Source organism: Sabethes cyaneus, chromosome 3 (genome assembly GCF_943734655.1).
Source record: "Sabethes cyaneus chromosome 3, idSabCyanKW18_F2, whole genome shotgun sequence".
Taxonomy (NCBI): Eukaryota; Metazoa; Arthropoda; class Insecta; order Diptera; family Culicidae; genus Sabethes; species Sabethes cyaneus.
In genome coordinates, this window is record NC_071355.1 from 89,137,234 (window position 1) to 89,161,240 (window position 24,007).

A 24,007-nucleotide genomic window follows, 5' to 3' on the forward strand; every position below is an offset into this window, starting at 1 on the left:
GCCAACATGGGCTGGAGGGTGTCAGATGAGTACACGCATAGCGACCACCAAGCTATACGGTACACGATTGAACGACGGGCGCTACGGCCACGCGGGGTGAAGTCGACAGGGAGGAGGTGGAAAGTGAAGTCCTTCGACAAAGACCTGTTCGTTGAAGCACTCAGTGCAGAGAGCACCCGCTCGAACCTGAGTGCTCGTGAGCTGACCAACGTCCTAGTACGGGCATGTGATACCACTATGCCTAGGACGGGGCAGCCAATGAACGGTCGTCGCTCGGTATACTGGTGGAGTGATACCATTGCCCAGCTCCGTTCCAGGTGCCACAGAGCGAGAAGGCTAGCGCAGAGGGCCCGGACCGATGCAGATGCTGAAGCTCGGGGAGTTGATCTTAGAGCGGCAAGGTCGGCGCTTAAGAAGGAGGTTAGGCATAGCAAGAAATCCTGTTTCCAGGAGCTATGTCGCGATGCGGATTCAAACCCCTGGGGAGGTGCATACCAGGTGGTAATGAAAAAGATGAAGGGTACATCTGCGCCGCAGGAAACCTGCCCCCAAAAGCTGAAAGTCATCGTGGAAGGGCTCTTTCCGCAACACGATCCAGTTTGGTGGCCTCCGACCCCGTACGGTCAATCGAATGACGTTCTTAATCCGGTCACGAATGAGGAACTCATCGTAATTGCCAGGGGTTTAAAAACGAAGAAAGCGCCCGGTCCTGACGGGATTCCGAACGAGGCACTCAAAGCGGCGATCCAAGCATATCCCGATATGTTTAGAGAGACGCTTCAGAGTTGCCTAGAGGTATGCGAATTTCCAGACAAATGGAAAGTCCAAAGATTGGTGTTGCTGCCAAAGCCGGGGAAACCGCTTGGTAATCCCTCGTCGTACAGGCCAATTTGCCTATTGGACACGCTAGGCAAATTGCTAGAGCGGGTAATCCTAAACAGGCTAACGCCTGTGACGGAAAGTGATGTCGGACTGGCAAACACGCAGTTTGGCTTCCGTAAGGGGAAGTCCACTGTAGATGCCATAAAGTCCGTGGTGGAGAGGGCCGAGAAGCCTATGAAACGGAAAAGGCGTGGCGACAGGTATTATGCCATAGTCACAATCGATGTCAAAAACGCCTTTAACAGCGCTAACTGGGGTGCAATTGCGTTAGCGCTGCATAGGATGAGGGTACCGGATCATCTATGCAGGTTACTTAAGAGTTACTTCGAGAACCGGACGCTAGTGTACGACACGGCGGATGGGACGAAGGGATACAAAGTGACAGCGGGTGTTCCACAGGGTTCGATTCTCGGCCCACGCTTTGGAATACCATGTACGATGGGGTGCTGAGGCTCGAACTACCCACTGGGGTCGATATCACTGGCTTCGCCGATGATATCGTCCTTACGGTGGTAGGCGAGTTTCTAGAGGAGGTGGAAATGCTGGCATCAGACGCCATAAGCATAATAGAGGGTTGGATGGCGGGCGTCAATCTACGATTGGCCCACCATAAGACGGAAGCGGTGATGGTCAGTAACCGCAAGTCGGCCCTAGAGGGCAAAATAATCGTTGGGGGACAGGTGATTGTCTCCAAACGAAGTGTGAAGTACCTGGGTGTTATGGCAGACAACAGGTTGAACTTCACCAGCCATGTGGATTATGCTTGTGGTAAAGCGTCAACGGCGGTCCTAGCAGCAGTAAGAGATGCCTGATGGCCAGCGCTGTCATGTCGGTGCTACGGTATGGTGCACCGGCATGGGTCCCGGCTTTGGAGAGTAAGCGCAATTAGGCATGTCTGAACAAGGTGTTCAGGCTGTTGGCATTGCGCGTTGCGTGCGGCTACCGTACTATATCGTTGGATGCGATTGGGGTTCTTGCAACCATGATTCCCATATGCATCCTTCTAGGTGAGGACATTGAGTGCCATAGGCAGAGGAACGTCAGAGGCGCTAGGGACAGAGTTAGGCTGGACTCTATCAGGCGTTGGCAGGCGGAATGGGATAACACCGATCACGGCAGGTGGACCAATAGGCTGATCCAGAACATATCGTCCTGGATCGGTAGAAGACATGATGAGGTAAACTTTTTCCTTACCCAGTTTCTGTCCCCAGCGCGCATGGGGTGCCGTCGATAGGGTGGCAACGAAGGTGATAACGGAGTTGCAACGGCTAGAACGTTTGCAACGACAGGGCCTGACATAGCTTAGCTAGGGTCAGAAAGGGGCTGATTGGGCAGCCCAGGCCCTAAGTGAAGGGTAGTGGCATTATGAAGTGACAAGAGTGTTGTGTGAACCCACACTCGCAACGGTTAAGTCGGAGTGCTTAGGCACGTCCTCCCTCCTGAAGTAAAACCTAACGGTAGTTCCAGGAGGGGTTCAGGAACGGGCAGTAGAATAGTTTTTAGTAGGTAGGCGCATGTTGACACCATGTGAATCCTATTCGGCACCGTGAAGGTACTGTCTATGAAGATTTTCTCTCTGCATAAACAATATAAAAAAGGCTAGCTTTGATCAGCCGCGTCAGTTTGTCCGGAAAACCGTACTCTCGCATTATCTGCCATAACTGTTCGCGTTCAACTGTATCGCATGCTGCCCTGAAGTCCACGAAAATATGTTGCGTCGGCAAGTTGTACTACCGAAATTTCTGGAGATTTGTCCGAGACGAAAAATTTTATCTGTAGTGACTTGAGCCCTCATAAAGCCTGCCTGATACTGCCCTACGAATTCTCATGGTGTTGAGGATAGACGACGTAACAAAATCTGGGATAGCACCTTGTAGGCGGTGTTGACCAGTGTAAAGCCGCGGTAATTACAGCAATCTAGCTGACCGCCCTTTTTGAGATGAGACAAATCACACCTTCCATCCACTCCGCCGGTAGTTTCTCCTTCTCCCAAATCCTTTAAATTATGCAGTGAAGTGCCGCTGCTAGCGGTTCTTGGCATTTTTATAGAGTTCTGCTGGGAGTCGGTGTTTTCCGGCGGCTCTATTACTCTTCAACTGCCCGATTTCTCGTTCGATCTCTTCGAGATCGGAAGCCTGCACGCTGTTATTGTTACTCCTAGGTTAACCTCCGTTGTGTCTCTTTCCATTGTATCGCCCCTGAGATGCTTATCTACCTGTCGACCACCTCCCTACATATGTCAGATTTAGGTGTGTAGCCCTTACGAGTTTGGTTCACCGTCTTGTAAAACTTGCACGCGTCATTAGCCCGGAATAATTGTTCCAGGACCTCACGAACTTTGTCCTCTTTCTGGCGCTTTTTCTTCCTCAGGATCATGATCAACTCTGTGCTGTGTTATTGCTGAGGCCGGAGGGGCCTCAGCTGAGTTCACTCCAAGTCCCTGGTCGAACCACTGGGAACTGTGTAGGGGCTGGGCTCTCACGGCCTCTTCTCTGGCTAGCTCGGCTGTGAGGAGCACGAAGGCTCTCAGAGTCGGTTCCGGGTCTACTTTTCGATCAAGTAATCAAAATCACTCTACTTACTGTTCATACTACTAATTTTTATTAAATTACCTATAAACTCACTGTACTTTTCTTCTATATCTGCGGGCTCGGCCGACCGTTCACTTGACGATGACAAACGGCGAACTGCCAATGTTGTGTGGGATCTGACAGCAGCTTCAGGTATACCCAGGCCCGTCACGGCACTCGCACGTGACCTCGAAGGCGGGGTGGAACTGCTGGCCCTGCGTGGGCGTTTATCTTTTGCGGGATTTCGACTTCAAATTAACCCAGACCCGTCACCGCCTCTGGCTGGAGTGCGAGTGACCTCACAGGTGGGGTTTGTCCGCGGTTGCGGGGTAAGTTTTCCGGTTCTAACAGGATAGTTGCTTTGACTGACTGGGATTCCTTTTTTAACGGAATATATGGCAATTTATTCTCTTAACGGGATATATGGCACTGTACTACTTGACTTGCACTGTAGCACTTTAAACTTATGGAAATATATAGCAAGCTTCGAAAGTAACTCTTGCTCTGTTCGCAACTCGATCCAAAATGATCACTGCTACATTATCAGGCAAAGCCGGATCTTTTACTCGGTTCAGGATTTCACTCCACTGAACTCAACTTATGCGTCTTACGTTCGCCCTCTAGGTTTTGGTGCAGTTATGTTCGTCTTTCGTTAAGCACAGTGAGCCATTTTATCTTGCCCAATTTTAACCTCTTTTTAATTACTCGGAATGCTTATTTTATTCTTATTTTGTCCCTAATGTATATATTTTAGTCTCTAATATTTTAGATTTATTTATATTCGTTTTAATTTGTAACAGCATAATTTTAACATAATATTAATCGCATACCCAACCTAACTCTAAAATTATACAAATCAAATTCATACTGAACTCTAGTATGCTGCTGGCTCATTGCGTTTTTCTCCAATTATACCTAAGAGTGTAGGGTAAAGATGCGAAACGGTAACAGCTGTTACAGTGCAGGACAATTGCAGGGCCAGTTGCTACGATCCTATTGACACTAACAGCCTCTCCCAGTCGAGATTCGAACATACGATGACTGGCTTATTAGGCCAGCGTCATACCTCGAAGCTAACTGGGAGGAAATTCCAGACAATAACGATATCAATATTGCGCTTCATATTTTCTCAATTATCCTCAATTATGCTATTGAACGATATGTTCCTAAATGCAAATCTCCATCTGTCGAACATGGCATTTTGGCAGATTTCTATCATCTCTCGTGCATGATGGGAATCAATATCCAGCGAGTTTATTGCTACGTCCGGTATTCCAGCTTTCTTTGCCCGCTCATATTCGTGTTATATTCCAACGATGTAAACTTTTTGCTACGAGAACCCATGTTTTCCTTTGATGTTGATCTTAAGATCTATCTCGAGGTCAAAAAACTAGAAAACGCCATGTTCTGGCAACAACATTTGGTGACTTTTTCAAGTTGGTGTACGAAAATAGAATGGTGCTCAACTTTACCAAGTGTTCAATTGTATTGTTCTCTAGGAAAAAATGACCAATCCGTTCCACATTATGACCTGGGAGTCCTCCTTGAGCTCAGCTACAAGTAGCATATACACTACATCGTTGCTCGAGCGTCCCGCAGTCTTGGCCTGATTATGAGAACCGCGAAAACCTTCACTGATATACGTTGCTTGAAGAATTTGTACTGTGTGCTTGTCCGTTACACGCTCGAATATTGCTCGGCGGTCTGGAATCGGTCTGGCGGTCTCAATGGCATTGATCGGTTACAAAAAGTACAACGCAAATTCATTCGATTCATCCTCCGTCGCCTGCCATGGAACAACCCGCTTCGGCTACCAAGATACAAAGCCCACTATGCTATGCTAATCGGACTGGACACTTTAGCAACCAGGAGAAATCTGTTATAGCGGTTGTTACTTGTACAGCAATTGTTGTGGTTTATTCTGCGAACGCCATGACTGTTTACATTGAAGAAAGGTTGAAGTCACGTCACGTGCTCAGTTTATTGGAAATAGATTTCTGAAAAAATAAATGTGCACAAAATCACTGTCGAGGTAACGATCACGATAAAATTAAATTTTTAAAGAAATTTTTTTGAACATCAATGTGTAATGAAATTGCGATTTTTCAGCAAAAGCAATATACAGTACTAGATTTCTAGACAAATTTTGCACAACAACCGCGTTCGGGATATTAGCGTTAAGTAATCATTTTTAATATGATTTGGTTTTGAAGGACATTGACAGATACCTAGAAGTGTAAAAAAATGTAAAACAAAATTTTTTTTAGCAACATAACAATTCAGTATTTTGTATCACTACTTATGTCCATATAAAAATATGAAGATAATGCAGTTAAGTACTTCGAAGTAAAGTTTTTTTTGTGACGGTCTCAATCACAAAAAAATGGTTCCGCCTGTTGACAGTGTGGTGAGGTGAAAAGTATAACATACTTTCGAATTAGAATGTACGTGCCGACAAGTGCTGATAAACGTGTTTTGCGACACTATCGAACTCTTATAAAACGCGACTTTTCAGGCGCCTCCGCTTGGTTCGGAAGGGTCAACGGTCACGTAATGAACAGTTGGTTTTTATTGCTCATTGCAGCAAGGAGTGTGGCGGCTATTTACGGTATTTTTAACGGAATTCATTTCGTGCTAGTAACTTAATTTACCGATTTTAGAAAGTTTGCAGTTTCCTGAGTCTCCGGTGCATTATGACAAGTATCAGAAACAGTGTGGAATTGCAGTGCGATGTGAAACAGATATCAGTTGTCCTAGGGTTTGCGATCGTAATGAAGTCGAATCTTGGGCTCAAAAACAAGCTGCCGTACAGGTAGAAGAAAATTGCGCGCTGTCGGATAAAAAAAGTTTTTTGATTGGTGCTGATGAATTCGATTACGGGTTATTTGCCACTTGTGGATTAACTGCAGACGAGGAGATTGGTGTGAAGAATACCATTACCACGGAGATTTTTTTGCAACATCTGAGCAAACAAGGACAATGTGCCGTAAGAAACTATCTGGAAGGAAGGTGTTATAATGTAAATTCTTCACTCTCATTGGATCAGTGTCACCATAAGAAGCTGTACAAATGTGATTCAACTTATCCGTGTGTATTAACATTGACAGATTTAATAATTCAAACATTATTTACAATATTTGTTTTGATGTGATGCTAGGTTTCGTTCATATGACGGAGTGTGCAATAATTTGGGCCACGCAACTTGGGGACAAGAAGGCAATCCGTTGAAACTAGAAATTGCGCCATGTTTTGCTGACTTTATATCGCAGCCACGACTAGCTTTTGATGGGCGAGTCTTGCCAGATAATCGCCAGCTGATGTTGGATGTTCAACGGGCACTCCGTAGTGAATTTGGGCCACCTCAGCATATTGTAAACATGTTTCAAGTGATCTTTAGCGAGTTTATTCATTCGGACATCATTGGTCGAGCATTAAAGAGATCTTGTAGAAGAACAAAAGGCTTCAGAGGATGCAGAGCCGATGGAACTAGCGAAAGTCGATACAAGTCACCTTTAGCTTCTACGATCAAAGTGTTGTACAACGATTCAATTTATGGTCCCCAGAATGTCGAATGTCTTAACTTTAGCCCAATTGAAAATGCTAACGATCAGTGCAAATCGACTTATGCTACCAAGCGTAATATAGCAACAAGTTATTTGGATCTCTCCATAATCTTCGGTGATGGAAAGTACGACGCATCTGGCAAACTCGAAACGTATTATTGCCAGGCTGCCGATGTCGTTGCTAACCACAATACAAATTCCATACAGTTTTTAGCTATTGCAGGGTTATTCACGCAACTGCATAACGATTGTATTGAAAGAATGCAAGTCTGTAAGCAAAAAAGAACCATTGAAGACGTCGTGGAGCGCTGCCGTTCGTTGACGATAGCAGTCTACCAAAAAATAGTATATGAAGAGCTTTTCTTGTCACTGTTTGGTAAAGACTTTTACAAGCAGTGTAATTTCGATATAGAATACAATCCGAATCTAGAATCAGCAGTCTCGTCGATGTATGCTAATGGACCTGGTCGGTTTCAGCACGTTTGGATACCGGAGAATTTAACTTACCAACAGAAGCAATATCCATTTGACGTATTTTTCAATGATCTCGAGCGATTTGAGTGTGGCAGCGTTGTAGATGGTATGTTTGATGATCATATTTTTATTAATGGATTGTCGAACTCGGTAAGTTGTAATATACGATGGGGGTAAAAAGTTCATAGGTTGGTCGCAAATTTCAAAAGATGTTCCAAACTAAAAGTGCTTTGGTAAATTTAAACTCTAAATCGCATATATTCATCTAATTGCTGCCAAATTATTAATGATCATTTGCACCACCTAAAACTGTACCTACTAAAACATTGGAATTCAAAAATCAATCCACGAACTTTTAGTCCTCGTGTAGTTCTGAAAATTATTGTTTTTCGAACAGTTAGAATACAATTTGTATTTTTTTCGGGCGTTTTGTTAAGATGATGAATAAAATTTTCTCGAAAGATGGAGTAAGAGGACATTGCCTGCCGTGTCTCGATCTAGAACGTGGCCGTGATGCAGGAGTTTGTCCTTTGCTGTCATACAGGCATTACCTAGATACAATTAGTAATGCCCATCCACAAAAATGTTACAATTCGTTCGATGATTTAGAGGATATGTTTGACGCTGAAGTGAGTATTATCTAATTTGTTGTTGCTGCTCATATTCAAACAATTTTAAACCTGGCTTGCGATTCAAATATTTTGTTTTTATTTTATTTTAGTTGGTTGATGTGCTAAAGTCACACTTCAGTTCTCCGTTTGATATTGACCTGTTGTTTTCGATATTCGAGAGGGACCGGCCCAAAGGTACTTTGTTACCTTCAACGGTTGCATGGGCAACGTGTTTGGAGTTCAAACGGTTGAAAAGCAGTGATCGGTTTTTCTACAGCTGGAATGAGTTCCTATCGTTTGGTAAGTTTTGTCTAAATACTTGAAAAAAGCACCTACCTAATGGTTTGTTACTATTTCAGCTGCTAAGGAATTGATCGAAACAATTGATATTAAAACGTTACTTGCACTCTACGGAGGGATTGATCGTGTTCCTGTTAATCCCTTTGTTACACATTCGGATAGAGTTTCTGCCCAATATCTTCGTAATATAGTAAACAGTAAAGCTTCGACGTTTTGTTACTTATAGTGTTTTTGACCATGTGGTATATTATCAATAGCAATAAAGCATTGGAAGGTTCCTTATGATAACGCCCGCGCAGTATAATTTCTCCATCTATTTCGGTCCATGGCAGCTGATCTCCAGTTCTGCGGGCATCCAGTGCTCGTCAGATCTCGCTCCACCTGGTCTTGCCACTTCGCTCGCAGAGCCGCTCTTCATCTTGTTCTTAGCGATTCGATGCGAAAGTCTTCCGCCTGCACGCCATTCAGGTGTTCATCGTAGTGCTGCTTCCATCTTTCGATCACCGCACGGTCGTCAGTCAAACTACCCACGGCACAAAGCCTTTGCGAGATTCGTTTTGTCTCTGATAGAACACCCTTGTGTTGTCTTTGCATTCCTTCTCCTCCTGGTGGCGCTTCTTCTACTGGAAGAGTTCTTGGAGGCGGCGAAGTCGACAAGGCTTAGGCCGTTTTCTTTCGTTTGCGGGTGTGCGGTGAACCGTCCAGTCACTGGTTTGAATTCCTCCTCCAAACCAACCTAAGCATTACAGTCCCCGATGACAATTTTGACATCATGACTTGGGCAGCGGTCGTATTCACGCTCCAGCTGCGCGTAAAATTCGTCTTTGCCATCATCGCTACTTCCGAGGTGAGGGCTTTTTTTAACGAGTAGGGAAATCTGCTCAGTACCTTAGAAGATACGGCACTATCAGACACCTGAGAAGACAACTTGATATCGCGACCCGATTAATGGGGCGTGAGGACCCAGACCCACTAAAACCCTACTCGAGTCTGCAGCCTCAATCCCCCCTGGCACCACCTTATCGGTATTACTTCAGCGAGGGGTTATTGTGCTTAACGCATCCTCTTAGATAACTACTGGACTATGGTAGTTAGGCTATTTACTCGCCGTTGATCGGCTCTCCAGCGGTTTTGTAGCTCAAGTACAATCTGGGTAGCAGCCGCATTGACCGCTCCCCAGACGTCCGAGCTAGAACACATCCTTTGGACCAAGTTGTCCGGAGTAGTGTCCTGTCCGCTCACTGCCTGCATGTTGCTTCTTGCGCCCACGAAACGAGGGCATATAAAGAAAACATGTTCTGCAGTTTCTTCAACATCCACGCATTCGGAACACGCGGGGGACTCAGCATGCCCGAACTTGTGCAGATACTGTCTGAAACAACCATGCTCTGACAGAATCTGTGTCAGGTGGAAGTTGACTTCGTCGAGGCGCCTGTCGACCCACCCGGATACTTCCGGAATAAGTCGGTGTGTCCACCGGCCCTTTGTGGAATCAGACCATGCCCGCTGCCATGTGGTCATCGAGGCCGATTTTGTGGTACTCCGTATGCTTCTAGTTCCACGTTGGTTGAAACACTCAACGTCTTCACTGATGATGATGCCAATAGGCATCGTACCCGCTAAGACGCAGATTGCATCATATGAAACTGTGCGATACGCACCCGCCACTTTCAAGCACATAAGACGATAAGTACTTTCCAGCTTACCTAGGTAGCTTTTGGTTCCTAACGCCGATAACCACACCGGTCCGCCATACCTATAGACTGGACCACGTTGGCTAAAAGCCTTCGCTTGCTGCCATATACCGCAGAGCTATAAGACATCATACGAGACAATGCCGAAATAGCTGTGGAAGCCTTTTTGCAGGCATAGTCGACGTGGCTCTCAAACTTGAGTTTGTCGTCGACCATGAATCCAAGGAGTTTTAAGAACCGCGTTGACGAAATAGTGCAGTCCCCGACGCTGATATTTGCTTGCTGCACCGACTTGCGGTTGTTCACCATGACAACTTCCGTTTTATGATGCGCTAGCTCCAGTTTCCTAGAGCGCATCCAATCTTCGACAATGCTTATAGAGTGGGCAGTCGTCAACTCAACCTCTCTAATAGATTCACCGTAGACTTCCAAAGTGATATCGTCCGCAAAGCCGACAATCACCACTCCTACCGGGAACTTTAGCTTCAATGCCTCGTCATACATGACGTTACACAACACCGGGCCCAGTATGGGACCTTGCGGAACTCCTGCGTTGATTGGAACGCACTTCTGACCCTCCTCCGTGTTGTAGCATAGCACCCAATTCTGGAAATAATTTTCCAGAATCCTGTACAGCGACACCGGCACTTGGACGTTCCGAAGCGAGTTAGCTATGGAGTCCCAACAAGCGCTATTAAACGCATTTCTTACGTAGAGTGTGACAACTGCGCAATAGCGGATACCCGTCCTCTTACGCTGGATTGCCACCTCGGCTGTCTTAGTGACAGACAAGATGGCATCCACCATAGATTTGCCTTTACGGAAGCCGAATTAGTTCCGTAACAGACCGATTGTACCCTCCGTGTACTGTACGAGTCTGTTAAGGATAACCCTCTCCAGCACCTTGCCGGCAGTATCGAGCAGACAGATCGGCCTATATGACGAGGGGACACCCGGAGGTTTTCCCGGCTTCAGCAATAGGACCAGGTTCTGTCGCTTTCATCTGTCCGGGAAGTGGCCATCTTCCAGGCATCTACTCATTATTGCTAATTCAGGAGCCTCCAAAATAGCCGCTTTCATGGCCAAATTCGGGATTCCGTCTGGTCCCATTAAAGCAGCTGTTTTGGAGACACCCGAGGTGAGGGCTGTGCACGTTAATTATGCTAATTATTAAAGAATCGGCCCTTGATTCTTAATTTAGGTATACCCGGGTTTAATGGGTTCAGGAGGACATCATGCAGTTAAAGAACAACAAGTCAGCTGGGAAAGATGGCATCGGAACGGAGCTAATTAAAATGCGATCGTAAAAGCTGGTCGTCCTCACCGGCTAATTGTTAGAATTTGGGATACAGAAAAGCTACCGGAGGAGTGGAAAGATGGGGTTATTTACCCGATCTACAAACAGGGCGACAAGTTGGACTGTGAGAACTATCGAGCGATCATCGTTCTCAAAGCCGCCTGTAAAGTGCTGTCCCAAATCATTTTCCGCCGACTATCACCAATTGTTAACAAATTAGTGGGAATTTATCAAGCCAGCTTCGTCGAAGGTCAGTCTACAACGGATGAATAATTAACACTACAGCAGATTCTGCAAAAGGCTCGTGAATACAGAGTTCCCACGCACCATTTGTTCGTTGACTTCAAAGCCGCATATGATACCATCGACCGGAAAGAGCTATGGAAAATAATGGACGAGAGCAGCTTCCCCAGGAAGCTCATCAAACTATGATTAAATCTGCGATGGATGGTACACAGTGTTGTGTTCAGATTTCGGGTGGATTGTCAAGTTCATTCGAATCACTCAGAGGGCTTCGTCAAGGTGAAGATCTTTCATGCCTGCTGTTCAACATAACGCTACAAGGTGTTATGAACCAAGCGGATACCAACACGCGGGGCACGATCTTAAACAAATCTAGTCAACTCGTCTGCTTTGCCGTTGACATGGATATTGACGGCGGAACATCTGTGCACTGAAGTAAGTAAGTAAGAGTGTACAAACTTAGATTTTAAGTACATAATTTAATTAATTTTGCCTACTTCCTACCAATAATTGAGTTATTCGCTGTGACAAATAACAAAGTTTGGTTTTACTACTGCTAACTTAATATTTTTTGAAACGATGGTTCTACAATTGATGAAGGGCCGGCAACGGAAAGTAATGAAGAAGAGTTTTTTGGGAATGGAGGGGAAAGAGTGGAAAGGAAGGGGGGGTAATAGGTAGCTACGCTTAACAAGTAGTCGTTGTGACTCCTACCTTTTGTCCAATGCTGGAAGGTGCATGGGTCGAACCAAGCTATAATCTGAGATTATAAGCGGATTCGAACCCAATTGTAGAACCATTGTTTCAAAAAATATTAATATATGCCTGACCGCATTTCAAGGTCTTGACTAAAATCACGAGGTTTGGTCTACTGCTAACTTTTTGTTTAAAAAACTACTCAGTAGCTGAGTTTGTACACTTTAAGAACATTTCGGGTAAAAAGTTTTAGCTAAATCGAATCTATTTACACCCATGAATTCATTTAAGAGTGAACATAACTTCATGAACATAACTCAGGTGAGCCTTATTTAATTTGAATGTCTATTATTTGAGATTGTGATTATGTACACCTTCTGTATGCATTGAATTACACACGTGAAAATTTTTTAAATTATGGTAGCTAATAGCATTCGCAAAATCTATATATTCGCCAACGAGTCTATAAATCGACGTCATCCGAAATCGAACGAAAGTCGAATCAGAAATAAAATTGCACGGAAAAGTGAGCCTGTCAGCGGTAGTTTAATTATGCGTAGTGTGTATTGAAGAGTTAAATTGTCAGAATGATGACTTATTTCATGATATCTTGATTTATTCCAACGTGGAACGCTGCCCGTGCATGTTTACGTTTACAAGTTTACATAGCAGCATACTAGGGGATATCATTGTATCCGGAATCACTGTTTCTGCTAGTGCTAGAAAACTGATATCTTTTATTTATTATTATTTTTATAGAAATTGCTTTGTTTTAATATCTTCTTTGCAGTAGTTCATGGTAGTTGAATGGTATTATTTTCATATGTTATACTTGTTTTAAAGTAGTAACACAATTAATAAAGTTTAACAAAAAAGTATGGGAGAATCGAGATCTCTCAAGCCGATTTAATGCAACTAATTTGAGAAATTGAAGTAAAATATCACTTTAGTAACATTTATGGAAAAGCTTAGAACACAAAGGTGCAAGAACATGTAAACCAGATACCGAAACCAACATACCTATTCATTGACTCGAATCCGTTCTTCTAAAAAAATACCTTTTTAAACAGTTTGCAGCTGCAGTTCCGGAACAATACTTTCCGCTACCAGCATAATCACTGCCGCCATATCGGATCGCAACGATGAAATGGTCTGACAAAGCGCTTTTATGGTGTAATTTATGGCTGGTTGGGTAAAAGTTGAAATGAAAAAAGTGGGAAATTGTCAGGAAGGCTCTGCTCGGAATCGTTGGCTACGGTTGCTGTAGCAGCACAATTGATCGGAAAATGAATCCATTTTAATTGTTTCAAGCTCGACTTCTTCCTGGTTCCGTTAGTGGCACTGCAGCACCGTTGCATTCATCATCAATTCAGGTTGGTTGTATGCAGTAGCCGTCATGTTTGCCGGTAGTTTTAGTGGCAGTGGAACATGTGCTTCTGCGACGGGGACGATTGGTTGGCTCCGCTGGAGCTGTTGGAGAGTTTACCACTAGGACCCATTTTCTTCCAATGTGGAAACAGTAATTATGGCATTCTTGGAGCGATTATCCAGCATCACACCGGCTTTACCCTTTTCATGCTTATTCGGTTGGAAACTGGAGAATCTCTCAGATAACAGATTGCTCCATGCAACCGACTGTGTGTGAAGCGCTTGCAACAATATTTGCTTATGGCTTTGTGTGAAGCAGCATAAATTTGTCCTTTGCTGAGAAATGGGTTGTCTGCACACGAGCGGAAGTCAATGACGGATTGTAAGATTATAGAAACAATTTGAATAACTGGCAGAATATTTGAATTAGGAGATTTATCTTTCCAATTGTGTGAGTACATTCGGTGAGAACCGTAGCATAAGATGAAAATGCTTAGTACATTAATCGAGCATTGAAAGGGGTAAGGTTGGTTTGGTAGGATTGTTCCCGGGGCGGGACAAATGTTTTCTCAGCAGGAAACTTGTACAATATGGTGGTTGAGTTATAGCGAAAGTTGATTGCGTTCTATGCAAGTTTACTTAAAAATTTGAATCCACTGTATGGAAATAACCGGAAAATTAGTTTTGCTTATCCAGTTTTTTACGAGCCATAATGGCGGACATGTTCGTAATATTTGAACAGCATTTTTGACATTTCCCCAATACATCGCACGTTGTCTTTCCGCGCGTTCACGGTAAAACTAAAGGAATGTACGGAAAGAAAACGTGCGATGTATTGAGGAAATGTCAAGAATGCTGATCAAATATTACGAACACGTCCGCCATTATGGCTCGTAAAAAGCTGGATACGATGTTGTTCGCGAAGGATGTTTTCCAGTTATTTCAGATTATTTAAACTATTTTTTGATTAATTGATGTTACTGTTAGCATTGGATTTAGTTTTTATGAAAGAGCACCGTAAACTTACTTTTTGATCTCACTGAGGTCCCGTAATTTGCAACTGCGTATGAAATTTGCGCTCCGTAATATGCTAATTCTCCCGGTGGTAGTCTACGGCCATGAAGCCTGGACGTAGAAACGGTTTAGTTGACGATTTTGAGCTTAAGATCCTGCGTTCAAAATTTGCGGCATACTGGAATAAGAAATGCGGCGCAGGCGTATAAATCACGGAATATAAATAACTAGCTGACCCGGCAAACTTCGTACTGCCACCAATTGAATTAAATGCCGTAAATAGTAAATTTTGGATGTACTCAAAGTGTAGGTTAAGTTTTGTGCGTTTTTGAGAAGTTTATCTTTTGAGGGAATGGTTAATTGACTACCGGATTTTCATAGAACATCTATTTCTTACAAATGTGCTAAACCATTAGTTAGAAATGGCAATCAAAATCGTAAAATTTATTGCCAAATATACGCTAAAAACATGTGAAAAATGTTGATTTTTCAATTCTCAGTATCCAACAGTTGTGCTGAGTGTCAATTTATTTTTTGTAAAAGTAGACTCGATGTTATTATATAACGCCTAATTCCGTCTACTGCAGTTAACTGTCTAATGATATGCAATATACATTCAAAACTTTTTGAGAACAGAATCATTGCACCACCAACTATATTTTCATTGCCGCCGAAATCTATGATTGTTCTGTTCAACGCCCTCAAATGTTTTCTTTCGCCTTTGTGCATTCCCCCATTATTGATTTGAAATTTTGCATGTTCTTTTTTTACGCAAATTGTTGGTTTATTAAACATATAATTTGTTGACACTTTCGATTTCCTCTATCAAAATCAGAGCTTTGTTGTGATTGCCACCGTAATTTTTTAATTTAAATTTGATATTCATATGTATGAAATGAGAATGTCAATTAGATTCATTAGATTTTTAATTTAACTTATCAATCGATTGGTAAGAATTTATCGAATGAATTATACTCTACTGCAAGTCCTCAAACAATTACCTTTGTTAGTATATTATACCAATCCGATAGGTTTCATTATTTCTCAAAATATAATCAATGTTATTTGCTAATTTCATTTCTTGCTGGGCTCCTCAAACATACGAAAATGCAGTTAAATGTACGCCTTGTCTTAAACCCTTTTTTGTCTTCTTTATTACTTTGGTATTTCAAAACAATTTGAAACAGATTTATAATTTTATGAGCCTTTTTGCACTTTTAGAAGTCTAATCAGAAGAGAAAAGGACAAAAAATAATTAACGTTGTTTTCAATACGATTTATTCTAATGGGTTACATGTACTTTTAGTGTTAATTTATTTCAGCTAATATTCTTTTCAAGTACCTACACTTTTCAGTTAAATTTAATACATAAAGTATATTCTTCACTTGACGGTCATATAGCTTCATACCTAATTATTAGTCATAGAAACATTTGTAAACATGCATTAGAAACGCATACAACGTAGAAAGTTTCCAGTTCTGGTTAATTTCATTAATATGTTAAATGATGTGAAAGAATTAGTTTTAGACTATTAGGCTCTTTTATAAACTGAACCCCCAACGCATTATACAACATTTATTATTTTTTATATTTGCTAGCCCATAAAACTGTTTATTAGCAAGAATAAAGATTCTGTTTCAATATATGTATATTGCATACCATATTAACGGACAACTACAGCAGACGGAATTAGGCATTATCTAGAGCTATCGAATTTACTTTTACAAAAAATAAATTAACAGCCAGCTTAACTGTTGAGTGCTATAAATTGAAAAATCAATATTTTCTACATGTTTTCAATGAATATTTGGCAATAAGTTTTAGGATACTGGAAAGATTACCATTTCTAACTAAAGTTGATTTCAGATAATCGCCGCCACCGCAATGTTTGTTCGATGTAATCGATGTTTTTCAGCGAAATAAGTATGAAGATTTTTAAATACCAGTTAGTCCGGACGTTTCGAGCTACTACTGGTCTTCGCTCATCATCTGCGGACAACTTTTTCGTCCATTAGGTTCTACTAAGATAAACCAAGTAGAACCTAATGGACGAAAAAGTTGTCCGCAGATGATGAGCGAAGACCAGTAGTAGCTCGAAACGTCCGGACTAACTGGTATTTAAAAATCTTCATACTTATTTCGCCGAAAAACGTCGATTAAATCGAACAAACATTTCTAACTCAGTTTCTAAGTATTTCAGTATTCAGTATTTCTAACACAGTCGTAACGAACAGATGTTCTGTGAAAATCAGGCACTATTGACCATTCAATCAAAGTTACCCTCATCAACATATTTGTTAGCCCAGCAACGACGCTTCATATTGAATGCGACGCCGGTTGATTTGCACCGATAATAATCATAGTAGTCTAAAACATTGTCTTTGCGACGAATGGCGGGAAAAGTAAAATATCGGTTTTTTACTATTTTTCAGTTTTTCGCGAAGATTTTTAATTTTTTTTGCGTATAAACCTGACGCAAACCAAAACACATCAACTGAAAAAAGAATCATGCAATTCCGTCCTGCCGTTCTGGAGTTTATCCCTTACAAACAAACGAACCAACTTGGTTTTATTATATAGAAGAAGAAGATGTATACAAGGATACGGATATTTTGGAGCGACTAAAACACGCTCAACAAACATTTTTGTTGAATAGTAGCTTATTCAACCATTGCACAGCTAATTACCGGGTTACAAGCGATTGATAAGCTGTTATTCAACGAAAATGATTGTTGGGCGGTAGACTGCAGTGAGTTGGCCATTTAACAAGGATGCTGGAATAGAGATCCGCGAAAAAAATATTCAGCAGACACACACTGACAGACACTGATCACTTCAAGGCAGATCCTGCGCCCGTTGGATAAGCAATGTTGAAGCCCAAGCCCAACACCAACAAACGTAGATACGGTTCCTAAATTTGGCACTGATTAGTTAAGATGATTGTCACCGCAAAAGTAAAGTAAAAGTGTCAAGTGTCTGTCCCTATGTTCCTTATAGAATCGAAAACTACTGAACCGATCGGCGTGAAAATTTGCATGTAGGGGTTTTTGGGGCCAGGGAAGGTTTTCTCGATGGTAAAAGACCCCTCCCCCCACTAAGAGGGGGGGCTCCCATACAAATCTATGCCTATAAAAATGGATTTCTGTCTGCCCTATGTTCCTTATAGAATCGAAAACTGCTGAACCGATCGGAGTGAAAATTTGCATGTAGGGGTTTTTGGTGCCAGGGAAGGTTCTTATGATAGTTAGAGATCCCTCCCCCAACTAAGATGGGGGGCTCCCATACAAATCTATACCTATAAAAATGGATTTCTGTCTGCCTGCCCGAATGTTCCTTATAGAATCGAAAACTACTGAACCGATCGGCGTGAAAATTTGGATATAGGGGTTTTTGGGGCCAGGAAAGGTTCTTATGATGGCGAGAGATCCCTCCTTCCACTAAGAGGGGGGGCTCTCATACAAATGAAATACAAATTTCCTCATAACTCGAGAACTAATCAAGCAAATTGGCATGTGGAGGTTTTAAAAGGCAGAAATTTTTTCTACGGTGAAATATAACCCCTCCGCCTTTTAGAAGGGGGGCTCCCATAAAAATTAAATACTAATTTCCTCATAACTCGAGAACAAATCAAGAAAATGGGACCAAATTTGGCATGTGGGGGATTTTGGAGTCTTGAAGTTATTTTATGACCGTTAGAGACCTCTCACCCGCTTGGTTGGGGGATAAGGACTCTCATACAAATAAAACAGAAATTTTTGCGTAACTCAAAAACTAATCGAACTCGAGAAATTCGAGACTCTTCCATAAAACAATAGTCAATCACACCACAGACCACAGAAGACCTTAAAAACTATCTATAGTAACACTAGATCATTCAGGGCGAGACGGCCGCGAGTGTTGCCGGCGACCCGCCTTTGGAAGCGTCGGCTACTGAGCGTCTGGCATTTTATACTGCACGTTGTTGTTAATTAGCTTTTTGACTGCATAGGTGTTGTAAATTGGCATATAAAATTCAAATTCTTCGAGTCGGTAATTAGCTGTAAATTAGCATTGTCAGCACTATAAGAGTATGTGAAAAGCACTATAAGAAGATTAGCAGTAAAGTAGCTGTATATTTTGCCAAAATAGCATCTAAGTAGCATTTAAGGCGATTTAAATGCTTATTGGCTTGCATTTGAATAGCATTGGTGATGCCTGGGTTACCTGGGATGCTTTCATAGTTACATAACTGCAAAAAAGAATCATCTAAGGTTGAACTCCTCAGAAACTTGCAAAACTCGAGATTGTGACAAAGATTATCCGATATTCATGATTTATGTACAACACAGTTTAATTTGTGGCAATAGGAAGTTTGTCGGATCAGCTAGTTACTCATACTGGTGATTTGAACTTTCGAGTAAAAATCTGTCAAACGAACAGCATGTGGCAATACGCAAAAACTTTAAGCCCGATCTATTTGCACATAAAAGAAACAAAATCACACTGCTTTCACTATAAAGAAGGAAAAACTTTTTAAATTAACAAGGCTCAAATCCTAAATGCGTGCAAAGAAAGTGTGAGAACTTCTGTGGATGGTAGGTATATAAATAGACTTCGCTGCCAGGATGCGAGCGTGATGCAGAAGCTTAATCCGAAGTGAAAGAACAGGAACGGAAAATTAATGTAATGAAGTGGAAAGTACACTTCTGGCATCGGTGTTAGCACATTTTAGTGGATTTATGTTGTCATTCAGAAGTGCAAGTGACAGTTTAGCGTACCCGCCTCGGTGAGAGCTGGCTGTCGAGCCATGTTTACCCTGGGAGCAGATTTTCACCAGAGCCAGCAGGATTTACTTTTCCTGTGTTTGGTTTTTCGTGTAGAGATGCAAGAAGGTGACGGAAATTCAATCGTTCATTCACAAGTTTTATTAGCTTTGCAGATGGTGCATTATTTTGGTGTTTGGGTTTTGTTCCGAGATTATTGAGCTATAGGGAATTGATTATGCATGGTCATGGAGTAACTGTATTGATGCGAATCCTATGAATAACTAGTAGAAAAGTTACTTTCTATGTCATCTAGGAAGTTTTTCTTTTCGACACATTTTATCACATCATTCTATATTTTTCTATATTTTAAAACAACCACAAAATAGAAGAACCGAAGAACAATATCATTCAGCCATTCTAATTTGTTTCTTTCTATGTTCTTTCTATGAGGGGGCTGTACATTGGTTGTATTTACAATCATATGTGGTTTGATAAGTTTCATACTCTATTTCACTTTCAACGAACTACAAATTGCGTAAATCGCCTGCTTAATTCGGTGTAAATGGTAAATTTTGCGCAGCAGTAGCAAGCGCGTAAACCCAACTCTGTCAGGATCAAACGTTTTTCAGCTTATCCGTTGTTGAACGTTCTAGCAGCAAGGAAAATATTTAAATCAGTGATTTCGAGCGTAATTGAATTTTATTGCGGAACAGAGGGTAGCGTTCATGATGCACGGAAGAGAAGAAAAATAAAACAACAGCCGAAATGAGAGATTGCTTTGGAATTAGTGTTATACTCACTTGCTTGCTTGCTGGAAGCTGAATCTGTGCTTCCATTCGGAGGCCGAAGGATCACGTTTCTTTTCGCGAATGCCGGTGACCGTGCGCGGCCTGGTCTCGAGGGAAACTGGGCTAGGGAAATTTAATAATTGTGAAGCCAATTTGAAAGTGAAGAAGATACCGGGCGGAGGTTTTCCAGATTTATGTACCCACGTATATTTAAATTTTGGCCCGAGCTGCATTTGAACGTTCTCCGAGCAATAAGTACGGTTGATTGACGCCTGCTTGCCTGGCGAAGGATAGGAATTCAGAATCGATTCTTTGTGGGCAGTTGATAGAATGGCTTTGTTTTCATCTACTTTTGGATAAAAAGCTTTTGCGAGATGCGAGATTTTGCAGAATGTATTGATATTAACAAAATATTTCCCACAATAAGACGATAACAGGAAATGAATACTTGGAAATGCTGTAAACCAAAAGGAACGGCAAACGCTGTAAGGATAAAGGAGATAATTAAGCGTGTTAGAGACCCTTTCGACGAAATCCAGGGCGTTTGCTAGACAGTTCAATGTTGCACAATCTTCCATTCAGCGACTTATTAAAAAGAATTTGGCACTTTGAGCGTATAAAAACAATAAGTTCATGGATTGACAGTGAACCAAAAGGAAGCTAGAATGGTTCGATGCCAAGATCAGCTTGAGCGACTAGTTCTTGTTTTCTGATGAAAAACTGGTTTTGCTGCAAGACTCTCAAAACGAGGATCGCTTGTATACAGCGTAGTTCTCGCCTGATTTTTGAATAGGTCCTAACTACAAATGAGAAATTCTCGTTATATCTCCTCTCTTACGCTTATTAAAAGCATTTTGATCCAACTTTTCTTAACGGGATGCTAGTATATCACATTTCATTTCATGCGAAAAAGATGCGTTCAAATGTATTTGCATAATTGTGAGAAGCGTAAGAGATGAGACACAAAGAGAATCTCGTATTTGCAGTTAGGACCTAATTAAAATCAGGCCAGAGTTGTCTGCCATTCCAAAAGATAAACAGTTTAGTTTAGAGATTGCACACGACACGACACAAGTGATAATTTGAGGGTGTTAATCCTGCAAGGACAGATTATCATTCCATTTTTTAGACCAAGGGGAAATGGTCCATACTAATTTCTACATTGACAGGATTCTGTTTCAACCCATCTGTCAAAGTCTACAAAGGCCAATCTGCCAGATTGCATATCAAGCATTGGGTTTATTTGCATGGAGTTATATTAATATTTTTGAAACGGTGGTTTTACAATTGATGAAGAGATGAATGGTGTGTTTGTGTGTGGGGGGGGGGGGGGGGGGGGGTATTGGTAGCTGCGCCTAATGCCTAATCGTTGTGACTCCTACCTTTTGTCCAATGCTGGAAGGTGCATGGGTCGAACCAAGCTATAATGTGAAATTATAACCGGATTTGAACCCACAACACCCACCATGTGACTCGCTGGTACCCATGTACCTTTGAACCGCAGAAGCGCAGGACAAACACGAGGTTAGCGCTAAAAACATGAGGTTAGTCTATGGAGTTATATGCCTAATAAGATTGGAAATACTTTAATGGCCGACGATGCGTTATCGATCTTACGCCGAACGAATTATGGTCCTTCAGTACTGTCGGTCTTGAGCTACCGTTCTCCAATTCCCTAGAACACCAGCTGAACGTGCATCGTCCTCAGCAGCGCACATCTCCGACGTCTAAGGCCTCTTTCTAGTTCTCTGCTGAAAATAGTTTTAGCAGCTCTTTCATCGGGCATTCTGGCTACGTGCCCAGCCTACCGTAGCCTATCACATTGTACCACCTTCACTAAATCAGCTTATTTGCATACTTAATACAGTTCGTGGTTCTTGCGTCAGCGCCACACTCCATTTTCCATTTTGCCCCAAATATAGTTCGCAGAATTTTACGCTCAAAAACCCCAAGTACTCATCGGTCAGCTTCCATTGGCATCCATGATTCATGTTTGCGAAGGGCCATCGGAGGATTAGTGTTCTGTAGAGCGCCAGTTTTGTGCAAATTAGCAAACTATGGTACATTGACTGGCTACGTAATCCGTAGAAAGTCCGATTAGCAGCTGCAATTCGTTGTTTTACCTCGCGGCTTACATCGTTGTCGCATGTCACGAGCGTACCAATTATATGAATTCTTCCATTACTTCCAACGTCTTTTGGACTCCCACGTTCCCTGCCGGCAATCATGTACCTACTTCGTTTTAGCGGTATTCCATTTCCATTTAAAAGGGCCCTTTCTATGTGAGAAGTAAGTAAAGGGCTCTTCTACTGCTCTACGGTTGATTCCGATGATATAGACGTCATTGGCAAAGAAGCATGTAAGACTTTGTGATGATAGTTCTGTTCCTTTCCACGTTTGCTTTTCGTGTTGCATCTTCGAAGGCAATGTTGAATAGCAGGCTAGAGGGTGCATCCCCTTGCTGCAGTCCATCCAACGTCACGCAGGCGGTTTAGGTCTCACCCGCTATTCTGACGCAGGATTTTGATCCATTCAGCGTCGCAAGAATCAGCGCGATTAGTTTCGTCGGAGAACCATGTTTTAGCATTATCTACCACAGCTCATTTCGTTTGACTAAATCGTACGCTGCCTTAAAGTCCACAAACAGATGATAAGTCTCCTAGTTGTATTCCCGGAACGCAGGGTAAATATCTGATCCGTCGTGAAGCGACCTTTACAAAAAGCACCTTATAGGTAGAATTGAGCAATGTGATGCCTCGATAGTTTTTACACTCGAATCGATGTCGTTTTTTTTAAAAATAGGGCTAATGAGGCCATCCTATCACTCCGCCGGCATTTGTCAATGCCTGACCCTGACCCTGACAATGATCCGGTGGATTGCTTCGTACAGCCGCTCGCTCTCCGCGTTTAGAAGTTCAGCCGTGGTACCGTCCTTTCTAGCAGCCTTCCAGTTTTTCAGCACACTGATTGCTTTCTTAGCCTCCCCCCGTGTTGGTGACTTCATAGCTTGATTATCGCTCACAATAATTATCCTGTTCCTGCGGATCTGTGGTTTTGTCAGTAAGTAGATTGCCAGCACTATCATTGCCCACCACAGAAATGGCAAAATTGCTGCACCTCACCGTTTTGTAGAAAGTCCGTGTATCGTTGCTGGCGAATCTCTCCTCTGCGTTGGAGCGGTCGTCGATCTCGCGATTTTTTAGCAGGTGGATTCTTTTTTGCGCAGCTCTTGTCTCTTTATACCTCGCTCAAAAATGTAGCCGAAATGTAGCCGCTGTGAGCATGCGACTCCTGACCTGATTCTTTTCATCTGTCGCTCTTTGGCATTCGGCATAAAACCACTTGTTAAGCTGTCATGCCTACCACCTCTCTCGCAGTTGTTTCAATGTAACAATGGAGGTTCCTCCGCTGCCCACATATACATTTTTCACTTACTATTTACTGTTCTGCGATTCGTTGATCAAACTTTTTGGCGTATTCCACTGCTACGCCATCTGCCGTCAACCGCTGGATGTTGGAACGTAGCGTCCTCTCAGTGCGAGCATTCGACGTGTTCGACAACCTTGCGCGAATATTACACATGACGAGAGTTGTCAGAGTCGATATTTAGTTTCCGAAAAGATCGTACATCGATGACATCTTGAAAGTGTCGATCGTCAATTAAGACTTGAAAGCATATCGTTCACTAGAGTCTCCATATGGATTCCTCCGAATGTGTTTCCGAATATTCAGCCAAGGAAAGTAGGTGCTACAGATGACCA

General features: G+C 42.4%; 1 protein-coding gene across 1 annotated transcript; it reads left to right on the top strand.

The window, feature by feature from the left end:
• The first annotated feature begins 6,005 nt into the window (after nucleotides 1-6,005).
• LOC128739857 (peroxidase skpo-1-like) lies at nucleotides 6,006-8,626 on the top strand. The gene is made up of 6 exons (XM_053835357.1): nucleotides 6,006-6,060; nucleotides 6,113-6,539; nucleotides 6,610-7,639; nucleotides 7,927-8,118; nucleotides 8,211-8,400; nucleotides 8,460-8,626. The coding sequence occupies exons 1-6, from the start codon at nucleotides 6,006-6,008 to the stop codon at nucleotides 8,624-8,626; spliced, it is 2,061 nt and encodes a 686-aa protein (XP_053691332.1).
• Nucleotides 8,627-24,007: the final 15,381 nt, after the last annotated feature.

Excerpts from the sequence above, each read along its gene's own strand:
- LOC128739857 (XM_053835357.1), top strand. The coding sequence starts at position 6,006 with ATGAACAGTTGGTTTTTATTGCTCATTGCAGCAAGGAGTGTGGCGGCT. Across the intron at positions 6,061-6,112 it reads GAGTGTGGCGGCTATTTACG|AAAGTTTGCAGTTTCCTGAG; the intron begins GTATTTTTAACG and ends TACCGATTTTAG. Across the intron at positions 7,640-7,926 it reads TTAATGGATTGTCGAACTCG|ATGATGAATAAAATTTTCTC; the intron begins GTAAGTTGTAAT and ends CGTTTTGTTAAG.